Source organism: Chlorocebus sabaeus, chromosome 7 (genome assembly GCF_047675955.1).
Source record: "Chlorocebus sabaeus isolate Y175 chromosome 7, mChlSab1.0.hap1, whole genome shotgun sequence".
Taxonomy (NCBI): domain Eukaryota; kingdom Metazoa; phylum Chordata; class Mammalia; order Primates; family Cercopithecidae; genus Chlorocebus; species Chlorocebus sabaeus.
The window spans coordinates 50,481,967-50,496,456 of record NC_132910.1 but is presented as its reverse complement, the minus strand read 5'-3'; the positions used below and the strand labels follow the sequence as shown (position 1 = coordinate 50,496,456).

Genomic DNA, 14,490 nt, shown 5'->3' with positions numbered 1-14,490 from the left:
AGCAATGAGCCTGTAGTCTTGTCTACTTCTGAGGTGGGAGGATCACCTGAGCGAGGGAAGTCGAGGCAGCAGTGAGCCATGATGGCGCCACTGCACTCAAGCCTGGGTGACAGACCCTGTCTCCAAAAAATAAAATGATACACAAAACAAAAACAAATACCATCTAGGAAAGCCTTCATTAATGTCTTCTGGCCAGGCGCGGTGGCTCACGCCTGTAATCTCAGCACTTTGGGAGGCCAAGATGGGCGGATCACGAGATCAGGAGATCGACACCATCCTGGCTAACACAGTGAAACCCTGTCTCTACTAAAAATACAAAAAATGAGCCGGGCATGGTGACAGGTGCCTGTAGTCCCAGCTACTCAGGAGGGTGAGGCAGGAGAATGGCGAAAACCCAGGAGGCGGAGCTTGCAGTGAGCCGAGATCACGCCACTGCACTCCAGCCTGGGCGACAGAGCGAGACTCCATCTCAAAAAAAAAAGAAAAGGAATAATGTCTTTTAAGCTACTTCCTCCACTCTCTATACTTGTAGCTTCCCAAGGCAGCTTAACATAGGGATCTTTAAAGCTACTTCCACTCAAGTAAGGCGCTTCTGCAAGATTTTCAGCTTTCCTTTAGGTCTTCATATATTATGAAGGGTTTTCCTGTATCTATAACGAAGCCTGCCCTGGTCTCTTCAAAACCATTAATGAACTTCTGGGGGAAAAAAAACTAGACTCCACATTTCACCGACATCTTTGACCTAATCAATCACATATGAGGTAAGCATTAAAGAAATACACACTCCACCAAACATATCACACCAGAAGTATCTTAAAAGCAAAATGCACAAAACCATGAGAGAGCTTTCCATAGATTTAAGAGCTAGTGATACTGAATTTTAAAAAGGAAAAAGAGTAAGTACAGGAAGCAAGTCAAGAAAACACAAGTCACTGTCAGATTCCCCCAAGTTTTGTTGCTTCTTTGCCCATGGTGATGAAAGTAACATATTTTTCTTACCATTAACAATGTCACCTTCTTGCAAGGGCCGTCTGTCTGGTATTCCATGGCAAATGACTTCATTCACTGATGTACAACAAGACTTTGGGAAATTGTAATAATTCAAGGGAGAAGGGTAGCAATTTCTTGCAATACATGCCTATAATACAGAAAAAATAATTTGGAATATATAAAGAAAAATCTGTATGAAATTACAGATTTTAAAATTGGAAAAATGTGAAAAAAGCTGGACACATGTCATTATAAAGAACTTAATATTTTATTTTAGTAACAGTAGTGGATATTATCTTAAACAATATACAACAGGGTTTGTGCCAGTCAGGTACACATATACAAACCAGTTTACTGGTAACTGCACAAAGGAAAACTAAAATGACATACAGGTTAAGTATTCCTAATCTAAAAATCTGAAATCCTCCAAAATACGAAACTTTTTGAAGACAAACAGGACACTCAAAGGAATGCCCATTGGAGAATTTAGAATTTCAAATTCTGAAATTAGAAATGCTTAACCAGTTATGTATAATACAAATATTCCAAAATCCAAAAAAATTCAAAATCCAAAACACTTCTGGTCCAAAGCATTTCAGATAAGGGATACTCAACCTCTATTACAAATATATATATAAATATTACCACATATGAAGATTTTACTTTAGAATTAGCTAGTCCTTGTGAAAAATATATCAAAGTAAAAATATATTTTAAGTAAATATTAACAAGCATTTTTTATGTAATTATAATTCTTATGTTGAAACAAGCCTGTATCACTATGCCCCAAAAATGACTACTACTAGCATAATTAAGAAATGGCAAAGTACTTCCAGACATTTTAATAACCACATTCAGTGGAACAACAAAAGAACTCTTACAGAAAAACATGGTCTGCTCTCCATGGTCTACTTCACTGGATGCTTTTACACAGTAGTAATCACAGCATACATAATTTCTGTTTCCATCCTGCTCTAGTCTTCAGGCTAATATTTTTTAATGGTTGCACAATACACCATTTGCAGAATATGTAGAATATATCATGATTTTACTAGCAATTTCATTCTTACTGGAAATTTAAATTAATATGAAATTTCCTCAATTACAGAAAAAAAAAATCTTACAACCAATAACTACATTTGTAGCTTTTCCCTCATTTAGGAATATACTTCTCTGCTTCTCATAGCATTACAAATAATAGTTTAGAGCATATAGAATTAGACGTTCTAGATTGAAAATGCCAATTCCATCATTTACAAGTCATGTAACTTTTGACAATTTAATTAACCTCTCTCCTCCTCAGTTTCCTTACCTATAAAATGGAGATTACAATAGTACCTACCCTCAAGGGGTTGTTGGTAAGACGAATGAGTTAATGTAAAAGAAGCACTTGAGCACCTGGCCCACAGAACATACTCAAAATGCTATTATTGCATATGATATATCTTATACTAACATATGAAACAATACCCAAAATTCAGGATTAATAAGATTCTGAATAAAAAATCTATAAACATTTTCATAGCTCAAGATACATGGTCAAATCCTTCCAAAAGGGTTCTTCCAATTTACAATACCATCACCAAGCAGAAAAGAGGACCAGTTTCATCACTCCACACAAGCAACGGATAGAAACATCTTTAAAAATACAAATTTACTAGGCCTTTATAATTTGCATTTGTTTACTAGAACATGTTTGAGATCTGCTTTCCATATATTAACTACTTATCACTCATTTCTTTTTAATTCATATAATGTGTACACTCATCTACTAAAGTCTTAAGGTCTCTCTCTGATGGACAGACAATCTTTATTTATTTTTAATCCCTATACTTACTACAAATATTTATCTGGACTGTTCATTGCCTTGACACTATAGATATAAAAGGAAACATTTAACTAATCTACCATCAGAAGTTATATTCTTTTTTTTTATTTCAGAATATTAGATGTCTGTAGTGGCAGGATTTATTTAAAGCAGATAAAATCAATCATTTTATAAAAGCTCAACTGAAATGCTTATTATGAATATCTTGTTTCAGAAACAAGGTATTTTTCAAGCTTACCTCAGACCTTAATATTATAGATTCTTAAAGATGGGAATAATGACTTTTGAATGTTTTCCACATTTGAAACAAAGCAAAAATTTGCTTTCAAATGAACTTACCTAAGTTACCTTAGACACTCAGAATTTGTCTACTTAATGTTTAAGTTCAAAGCATCAAGTAATGTAACAAAATTTCTCAAAGTAAAAAAGTGAAGTTCTTACTAAGTGTACAGCGTGATCTATTTCTTCAGTAGTTACACCTGGTTTAATCATGCCGGCAGCAATATCCAAAACTTCTCTAGCAAGCTGTAAAAAAGGAACACAATACATTAAAAAAAGACACAGAAATAGAAATCTATACCCCTTCTACTGTTAGTGGAAGATTGGTAAAAATTAATCTCCCCTTGAATATTATAACTTTATAGAAAATATATAAAATGTAAATACATAAAAACAGACAAATTTTATATAAAAATTGGGCTAACGAGCAAGCAGCAGTAAGCTTGGCTGATTTCTATGTGAAAATATACATCCTAAGTAATCTAAACAATCATCAACTGATAGAGGTAGTCTTCTCTCATTTCTATAATGGGGAAAAGTAGAGGAAAAGAAAAAGGAACAGATGAGCCTGGGCAACATAGTGAAATCCTGTCTCTTAAAAAAAAATAATAAAGTAGTCAGGTGTAGTGGGCACACGCCTGTGATCCCAGCTACTCAGGAGGCTGAGGTGGAAGGACAGCTTGAGCCCAGGAGTTTGGGGTTACAGTAAGCTATGAGCTATGATCTATATGATCTATGATTGTGCCACTGTACTCTATCTAGTCTGAGTGACAGCAAGACCCTGTCTCAAAAAAAAAAAAAGATAAATGAATTCCTCAAAGAATCACAGCAAGTAAGTCATAGGAATAGAAAGTTCTCCAGAATATCAAACAAAATTAGAATCAAATCACTTTAAAGCACTGAACAGAAACCTTAAGAATCTTATCTAAATGAATAATACCAATGTATTATATCTTTCTTCAGAATAAATATGTGATTTCACCTGGTAAGTACCAACCACTACTATCACTCATCATAGGTATTTCACAAAAAGGCCAATAGCGTAACCCTCTGAACCTTAAACTTTGTCCTATGTTATGATGACTTGTGAAAATAAAATGACATGATGTTTTTAAATATCATAAAGAATTTGTTTCTTTTAAAAAAGAATACAGAAAATAAATGAAAAGGATTGTCATCTATAGACTATCCATCAGATTAATTCCGAAACAGGCTTTTAAGAAGAAAACAACTGTTGACTAAAATTATATACTAACAATAGTTTAATGAAAAGCGTGGCTAAACCAGGCACAGAGGCTCATGCCTGTAATCCCAGCACTGTGGGAGGCCAAGGCGGGCAGATCACCTGAGGTCAAGAGTTAGAGAACAGCCTGGCCAACATGGTGAAACCCTATCTCTACTAAAAATACAAAGAAAGGCCAGGCATGGTGGCTCACGCCTGTAATTCCAGCATTTTGGGAGGCCGTGGCGGGTGTATCACGAGGTCAGGAGTTCGAGACCAGCCTGGGCAACATGGTGAAACCCCGTCTCTACTAAAATTACAAAAATTAGCCAGGTGTGGTGGCGGGCACCTGTAATCCCAGCTACTCAGGAGGCAGGAAAATCGCTTGAAACCGGAAGGCGGAGGTTGCAGTAAGCAGAGCACTCCAGTCCACAGCACTCCAGCCTGGGTGAAAGAGCAAAACTGAGTCTCAAAAAAAAGTTTAAAAAAAAAAAAAAAGGCATGGTTAGTCAGTCTAACAATATAACATTTGCTATCTTTATAAATCAGCAAACCACTGACTTCATGTCCAAGTACTGCTTAAACATTTCCTACCCCATGGCAAAAAAGTAACTCTTACCCTACATACAAGTCGCATCCCTTCTATATCTTCAGATGAGAGTAATTTAATCTGAGAAGTACCTTTAAGAGCCTGTTCGGATTCTGACATTCCTGAAATGAAAAACCGGTAAGTAAAACCAAAATGAATGCAAAAATGTAATATTTATTTGCATAATTATATACCTGTGGCATAAAAACAGCAGTCTGTTTCACACAACAGTAATTCATAATTTGGGATGGTCTAGGTTAGACTTTTTAAAAAAACATTTTCAACATCAAAGGGAAACTTGCTAAACCAATTAAAGAAAAAATTATAAAGCATAAATTTTCAGACCTATTAGAAATCAGCCAATACTTATGGAGTACTTATTATATGCCAGGCAGTGTGATAATCAAACTCAGTAAATGACACACATATGAAAAGTACCATAGAATTTACAAATAACTTTCATAATCATCTCATGAAGCAACTATACATCAACAACTGATGAATTAATTACACTATTTTCTGAAACAGGAACCAAAGCAAGCGTTTTTCAAATTCCAGTTTGTGACCTTTTATTGGGCTACACTTAACATTTTTTAAAAGTAAATAAATGGGATAGAAAATATTAGAACAGCATAACAAAGTATTATACTTGTATTATAAGGAGTAGGAATAAGTGCTGCCATTAAATCTTTGTTAATTTATATACACATACAAAGATCATGCTATAAAAGTCATTTCCAACTTCAAAAAGTTTTAAAGTTTTAAAACTATTGCCCTAAAAATCTTCACGAATAAAATTTGTTAACTTACAGTTTTACATACATGAAAAGTAATAAAGCCAGGGTAGCAATTAACTCAAAATCTAACAAAAATAGTGTCATCAACTAATCTTATTTACAAGTACAACTAATCTTATTCCACAAGTACTAATGGAAAAATTCCAAATAAAATATTAACAAACAGAATCCAAAAAACACAATACATCAGGATGCAGGTGAGATTCGTACCAGAAGGCAGGGATAGTTCAATACTGGCAAATCTATTAATCCAATTCATCATTCATAAATTAAGAAAGTAAAAGTAAATAATAATCTAGAAGGAAAGTTAATTCTGATAACATGGCCAGCTACCACCTTGACATGATAAATATAAATCTCAAACTGAGAACCAACATCACAGAATGCCCGCTATCGGCACTATTATTTAACACCTGGCAATACTAGCAGATGAAATTAACAAGAGAAAGAAATAAGACATATCAAACTAGAAAGGAAAGGACAAAATTCTTATCATTTTCAGATATGATTAAATATCTCTAGAACAGAACAATCACCTGGTAAATGACCAGAAATAAGAATTCAGCAAGTTGGCATATTGTAAGATAAATTTATCAAAATCAATAACTTTCCCACGTACAAATAATGAGCTAAAAAATACAGAAGCTATTATGTACAAAAACAACTAAAAAGATAAAGTACCCAGGAATAAATTTAACAATAAAATCCCTAGATAAAGAAAACTGAAAACCCAACTGAACGACATAAAAGGAGTCAAATAAAATTTTAAAAACATACCCTGTTCCTGGACAAGACGACTCAATATTGTAAAGATGTCAATTCTTCCAAAATTAATCTATAAATTTAATACTATCCCAATAAAAAAAAGTCAACAGGATAATTTTGAGAACCAGACAAGCTGATTCTAAATTTCACATGAAAAAACAAACATGCAAGAATAGCCAGGAAAATTCTGAAAAAGAGGAAAGGTAGGGGCAACAAGGCCTACTAAATTTTAAACATTATATAGCTAGGATAATTAAGAGTCTGGCAGTGGTACATGATTAGACAAATAGGTTAGTGAAACAGAATAGAATCCAGAAACAGACCCAAAGACATGTGAGAACATAACACATCAATATGGGCTGCACTTCAAATCAGTAAGGAAAGGCTGATTTTTTAAATAATTGGTTTTAAATAATAACCAGGTATTCTTCCGAGAAAAAAAAATTAAGTTGCATCCCTATTTAACTCCTTATACCAAGTAAGTTTCAGATCTATAAATGATTTTTATCATACATAAAAAAGACTGAAACCATAAAAATGCTGGAAGAAAACATAGGAATATATTTTTTATAACTTCTGCACCAAAAAGGTCTTTCTAGGTCATAAAGCCATACACACTGTAAAATAAAACACTGATAAATTTTACTATGTTAGGATACTCAAAGTCTGTAATAAATGTTATGACAAAACATAAACAGTCAATTGGAAAAAAAGTTTTAAAAACATACATCAAAAGGTTATTTTTGTTAATATACCAAGAACATTTATAAATCAATATGGAAAAAACTAGTACTCTAACAGGGAAAAAAGCTTAAGGATATGAATAAACATTACAAAAGGAAAGAAAATATAAATGACTTTAATATATGAAAAGATGCTCAACCTTACTCATAATTTTAAAATGCAGATTAAAATAATAGCAAAATAACATTTTTTGTCTTTCCGATCATAAAGCTTTGTAATACACTATGCTGGGGAAAAATATAGCAGAAAAGAGACATCCATGTATTTTTAATGGAAGTAACAACTGGAAAAATCTCTGAAATTTGTAATATCTCTCAAAATCAAAAACGTATGTATCCTTTGATCCCGCTATTTTAGATTATCAACCTATAGAAATACTCTTGACACATGGACAAAGATATAAATATAAGAGTAGTTACTGCCATCAAATTGCAATAAGCAAAAACCTCGAAATGCTCTAAACATTCATTAGTAGGAGCCTGGCTTACAAAATATGATACATCCACATAACCGAATACTTCATTCACTAAAAAGGAGGTGGCTTTATATGACACATTTGTAAGACATATTAAGCGAATACAGCAAAGTGAAAAGGTATATATAATTTTTTCTATTTGTGTATAGATGGCAGGGACAGGGTCCTAATGTGCTTACACATATAGAATAGTTCTGAAAAGTTCTGTATATAAAGGGGAATAGCAGTTACCTCTAAGGACTAGAACTTACTTTCACTACATAACATTTGTTAGAATTTACCTTGTCTATGCTTGTTTTTCTTAAATACAAGCTAATACTACATTTAAGATTAAATAGAAAAATAATGAAATTATACATCCTCAACAGTATGCTATCATTTAGACTATCTTTCCCTTAAATTTTTCTGAAATAGTAGGGTTTAACTAAAATTTTAAAATGATAATCATAAGAATGTATGTAATACAGTTCCCTACTTCTTAGAAAACAAAGCAAAGATAGCTTAACTTGCTAGATAAAACCACACAAAATTGCTGAGAGTTGATCCTCTTTGACATGCAAAATCAGTAAGTTCACAAAGTCTAAATTAATTATGTGTATAGGCCCTAAGGTCAGAGACTGTTCCACTGACCTGTGTTGCAAATTACCTATCTTCGCTGGGTGTCTCAGTATCATTATCTATAAAAATGGAGAAGACAACAGAACCTACCTCAGCAATGCTAAAAGTGTTAAATGTAGTAACACGTGCAAAGAACTTAGCACAGTGCCTGACACACAGTTAAGCAAAAATAAATATCAGTTATTATTAGAGAACCATCATCATATCATTCTCATCATTACTATCACTATCACCACCATTACTACTTCTGTTAATGTTACAGTCCAAAGTCTTTAGTTATGCATTCACTCAGGTCTCTACCATCTTTTACCTAAATAGATATTGTTTAATTTAGATAGGAGGGAATATTAAAATTAAAACTGTTTTTTAGTAACTCTAGAAGTTGTTATAACAACATAAAATACAGTATTATTTTAAATATAGTCTTTAACAGCTACATAGTGCTTTCAGAGGTAGGTAGATTTCTAATGGGGGGGCAAGAATCTTTAATTATCTTTAATGTTCTAATGCTGCTTGAAAACACATTTATTAGAAGTCCAGCACTGAAAAATTTCAACAAGGAAAGCATTCCTTCCCTTTGCAGTAGTCATCAACATAGCAGAGCTTACCTAAGGGATGATCGGCATAATCTGGTCTTTGAATATAACTTGGCACTGGCCTTGTTGGCATCTAAAAACATCAAAGAAGTTAGTTAAAACTGATTTACCAACAAAAAATAAATAAAACTGGGGAGAAAAAAAGTCCATTCAAAAGTTTTTAAAAGTTTTAAATGGCACCTTAAATATTATAACAGATATATATTTCATCAATATTACGCTTTACTTTTCCTAGTGGTAATGCCACCCCTTTCACAGGGTATTTTAGAAAGGGGGAAAGTAGTCAAGGCCATTAAGGATTTAAAATTAGACAGAGACTAATAACAAGACACCCATGTTATTCCAAAGAAATTGGCAAGCTGACAACAATAAAATCATGTCTCAAAGTAAATATATACCAACATGTTTCTAGTCATTATCTCTGGGAGGCAGAATTAAGAAGATTTTGTTATGTTTTTCCTATTTTTCCAAATTTTAAAGATTAAAGATGTATTCCTTTTATAAAAAGAAAATCATCAGTAAAGAGAATTTAAATATTTAAGGGTGACAAATAGATTTCAACTTGAATGAATTCTTACATTAAAACTCCGACTCTTATCCGCCAAGAATAGAGGAAGCGAAAAGAGTGGCAGAAAAGCCATATCTAAATTAAGGGAGAAATATATCATAATAAAATAATTTTAGAAAAGTGTAATACAGTCAGTCCTCCATACCTCCTGGTTCCGCATCTGTTGATGCACTATCCGTGATACGGAAGGTTGACTTTAAGGAACTTGAGCATCAGTGGATTTTGGAAACTGTGTGGGGAGTGAGGATGCCCTAGAACCAATCATCCATGGATATCAAGGGACGACTATACACACTACCATCATGCCAGCAACAAAATACCTATTCCACCCTAGCCCACACTTCTTTTTAAAAGTTTTACCTATTTCATCTGATTTTTTTTCCACTTCTTCCATGATTGCCAAACTAACAGCTCCCAAATGATGTACCATAAGAGCTTTAGAGCTAAAATGCAAGTTCCTTTGTAAACTCAATCCTGATTATATGATTCACTATAGTATCATTTTTGGAAAATTCAAAATTGGAATGTTAAGATTTTATTACCTTATTTACTCACCAGTGGATAATGTGGTCTGAGTTTACCAGTATATCGATAACCTGCCCATGGGTCAGTATTAATATCACCTTCCACAGTCCAGGAAGACACTTCTCGCTTTGCCTTTTCATCCTCTGGGAGCCGGAAGAATAGATGTGAGAGGAAAGAAGAGAAGGAGGGAAAGGAATGTTTCAGTTGTCAAGCTAGTGAGCAGCAGCATACTTTGAATATCTCGTTTAAAACCAAGCCAACAAGCCCAGGCACAAAAATCCACCAAACTTCTACCCTAACCTAAATCACCAAAGCAACTGCTTTACTGCTATACTCAAAAACCCTTATAACTCCTTTTCGAAGATCTAAGGTCTTAGAAGGAAAAAACTCCATGTAAACATATACTACGTTTTTACATAATATCGAACAGGAACAGCTCATACACAGCATTCCTAATGGATTCTTGCCACATCAATTTATAGAAAACCCATTTTAAAATAAGAAGCCCTAGTAAAAGCTACCCAACTGAGATCAGATGTTACAAATGAATTATGCTTTTACTAAAAGAACAGATCCTAAGTAATCCCAAAGCAACTTTAAAATAAAAAATAATTATTTCTCACAAAGCTGATCAATGGCTTTCAAGTCAGTATTTCAATTCACTTTGAAAACTTTATGATCATCATTTGCCTCTTTTCAGAAATGGGGTAAAGGAAAGAGGTAGGAAAAAGGCAAAGACAAGGGAGGGAACAATCTGTTGAAAGTTCAGCAGAAAAATTATGATTCACATCCATACACACAATCGTGTCAGTTATTAATCTACATGTGCTGACTGAAATATACGCAAGAATTCTACTCACACAGAAGACACTCTTTGGTGCCTGTGATGTCAACACACTGGCTGCATCTCTTATCCACATAGTAAAATAAAACTACAAACCTAAGACTTTAAATAGCAGGAATACAAGTCCCTCGTGGACCAAGTATTGGCCTAAACACCTCCCAGTGCACTCAGACCTTTTCCTGATTCTTGTCATTCTACCATAGGTATTAAAAGTCAAACCTCAAACTAATTTTAGAAGTGTCTGAAAGAAAAATAAAACTCCCCTCTTAAAAAATCTATTTAAAATACAAAATGAAGGAAACTAGATGTAATCATAAAATGTTAAAGTTAGAGAAGATCTTAAAGACAATCTAGTGTTGTTTCTTTATTGTACGTATGGCGAAACAGACTGTGTGGTTCACATAGCTGTGACACAAGAATGCCAGCCCCAGTCCAGTACTCTTAAAGAGCATGTGGCTAACTTTGGAAAGGCCCTTAAGGTACAATTGACAAGAATGCAAAAATATAGAAAATCCATTCATATTACTTTGGAAGAGAATATATTTATACTATTACATACAAAGGAATAGAAAGATACCGTGCTACTGAATTTTAAAATAAAGATGCCATGCTACTGAATTTTAAAATATCTTTCTCCCCTCTGGAATTCCAAAAAGTCACTGTGAATGTTAATATCAATGGGAAAACTTTCTCATCACAGGACAAAAACAAACTTCATTCATTGCTACTTGGGTGAAACATGACAGAAAACAGTTTGAAATGGGGGCCAACTGAGCCTGCTTCAGCTATGAAGTGCATCAAGCGATTTTGTCTGAAACATGAACCTCAAAAATAATTTTCTCCCAAAACCCAGGAGAGAATAGCAATCAAGACGCAGGCTTTTTGCACTAGCATACTCCTGGGCAGGGAACAGGGAGAAGGTGAGGGTGTAAAAATCTTTTAAAGCTTCCTGTTGATCGGGATTTTACCCTTCCACAGTCTACATTCAAAAGAGAATTTAGGTCCAGGAGCAGCAGCTCAAGCCTGTAATCCCAGCACTTTGGGAGTTCAAGGTGGGCGGACTGCTCGAGCTCAGAAATTCAAGACCAGCTTGGACAACATGGAAAAACCCGTCTCCACAAAATATATGAAACTTAGCTGGGCATGGTGGCACATGCCTGTAGTCCCAACTACTCAGAAGGCTGAGGTGAGGTAGAAGGGTTGCTCCAGCCCAGGAGGTTAAGGCTGCAGTGAGCCGTGATTGCACCACTGCACTCCAGCCTGGGCAACAGAGGAACACTGTCTCAAAAAAATAAGTAAAGCAAACAAATAGTATAACCCAAAACTACCACGACAACTAAAGTTGAATATCACAAGTTCCTCTCATCTCTAGGTATAATTTACTTAACGGAAATTCACGCTTGAAAAGAAAATTCGTTTACATTTTAGGATCAATTAGCCTTAGGTGCTAACCACATAATAGACCATTAATAAATCTGAATTGAGCTGATGATGGTAGCACTGCACAATAACTAATCTTTTTGAGAAGACTGTACAACAGGACAGTATAAATAAACATTTGTAAGCTGTCTTCCAAACATTACAATGCAACAGTCCCAGGTAAAATGCAGGTAGTGTCATATGTACGTGATACATGCAAGGTCTGGCCCAAAGTTCATCACAGTCAGGCTTTGTTCTTTAAAAAGTTGTATGCAGGCTGCTTCCTCTGGTCAGCTGACAGAAAATAACTAAACATGTCTAAGCTTTGCATGGGACAGGATTTTCTGATCAAAATTCTGACTCAAGTCTTCCAGATATGATAATTAGTTTTTGAGTACTTACTATGTATGGTACACATGCTAAACATTTCTCACGGATTTGCTTATTTAATCCTCACACAAACCTGTGATTCCAGCATCTTGGAGGTGAGACTTAGAGTAACCCATGGTCGCAAAGTTTGGTGGAGCCAGTTTAAGACATTACTTAACACCTTCTCTCTGTAATCCAAAAATCAGGCACACTAGTGTGAATGGGTAGGGGAGTGGAAGAAAAAGTATCACTTTGAGTTATTTTATTAATTGAGGGGTTTTTTGTTTTGTTCTGTTTTTTCTTTTTTATTTTTTTTATTGAGATGGAGTCTCGCTCTGTCACCCAGGCTGGAGTACAGTGGTGCAATCTTGGCTCACTGCAAGCTCCGCCTCCCTGGTTCACGCCATTCTCCTGCCTCAGCCTTCCGAGTAGCTGGGACTACAAGGGCCCACCACCACACCCGGCTAATTTTTTTGTATTTTAGTAAAGACGGGGTTTCACACTGTTAGCCAGGATGATCTCATCTCCTGACCTCATGATTTGCCCGCCTCGGCCTCCCAAAGTGTGGGATTACAGGTGTGAGCCACCGTGCCTGACCTAAATGCGGTTTTTATACCTTAATTTTGGCTATTCAAGATACTTGCCAAATTCTTCCACCTTCACTTCAGGAAAATGAGAAACAAACACACTGAATATGCCAGTGATACATTAAAAAGTGTACAGTAATACAGTCTTGAGATGTGAAATGCTACAACTTCTACAGATCATACTAAAAGTAAACGCTGCTTAAGGTACACTGTGACAGAAGATACAACATAAAAAACATGCACCCAAGAATCAGCATTATGTGCTTTTAATTAAGGACTTTACCATCTGAATGGTCTTCTTTACTATGACAAATTAAAAAAAAAAAAAAAAAACTACCTGAGTCATTTAACTTGCTTGAAAATTTCCTAATGCCTGCATTAAAAAATTAAGCTTCTATGATTAAGCAAACTCCAGATCCAGATGTTCCAGTGGTGAATTCTACCAAACATTTAAAAAAGAAATAATCTCTTCCAGAAAATAGAAGTGGAAAATATATCCCATTTTATTTCATGAGTCCAGAATCGCTTCAATACCAAAACCAAATATATTAAAAGCAAATTATAGATCAATATATCCTATATGAATATTAATCGGACATCAGTAGACACTACACTTAAAAAAAAAAAAACCTAACTACATCATCTTCATGACAAGAAATGCTTGCTATGTGTTATCTCACTATCGTTTCTTGGACTGAACTGCTAACTTTAAAGATGCACTGGTTCCTTCCTAGCGCAACATTGTGTTCCCCCAATGCTTTTCTCGATACTCTTCTTGTCTCTGGAGATCACCCTTCTCCACACCATTCCCTCCTCTAGGACTGTCACTCAACGTTTACTGTAGTCAACTTATTAGGGTATGAAAGATATGGAGCTGGCCACCTGAGGATGATCTCTATCCACCATAGCCAAAGGGATTAAATACAGCAGGCTTATCCACCGAAAAAAGTTATCCCAAAAGATCCAAGAGAGCAACAGCTACAAGATGGCACCATATTAAACACTAGAGATATAAGTAAAATGTAAATAGCCTAAATCCAGTGTTGTAATAATTACCTTCTTTTTATATAGGGAACACCTGCTGTTTATTCCCTTGTAGTGTAAATCAAAAGGAAATAGCCCTTCCCTTAAATATCCAGTATTGAAGAAATAGGCACACATCAATTAGTTAGCAAATCTGAGAGGCCCATTATAGGCTTTTTTACTAACATACTGTTTAACCTCAACCCTTTATTACTTACCAATGCTTTAACTTCCTGGATACAAAATGCTAAT

At 34.8% G+C, this 14,490-nt stretch overlaps 1 protein-coding gene across 2 annotated transcripts in view; it reads right to left on the bottom strand.

The window, feature by feature from the left end:
* METAP1 (methionyl aminopeptidase 1) overlaps positions 1-14,490 on the bottom strand; it is an 85,878-nt gene that overhangs the window by 36,104 nt on the left and 35,284 nt on the right. For both annotated transcript variants that reach the window (XM_037990136.2, XM_007999349.3), the window contains exons 3-7: positions 10,027-10,139; positions 8,916-8,976; positions 4,939-5,030; positions 3,260-3,343; positions 1,000-1,138 (exon numbers count right to left, since the gene is read on the bottom strand). In XM_037990136.2, coding sequence (XP_037846064.1) covers positions 1,000-1,138; positions 3,260-3,343; positions 4,939-5,030; positions 8,916-8,976; positions 10,027-10,139 — 489 coding nt within the window. The remainder of the gene's footprint in view (positions 1-999; positions 1,139-3,259; positions 3,344-4,938; positions 5,031-8,915; positions 8,977-10,026; positions 10,140-14,490) is intronic.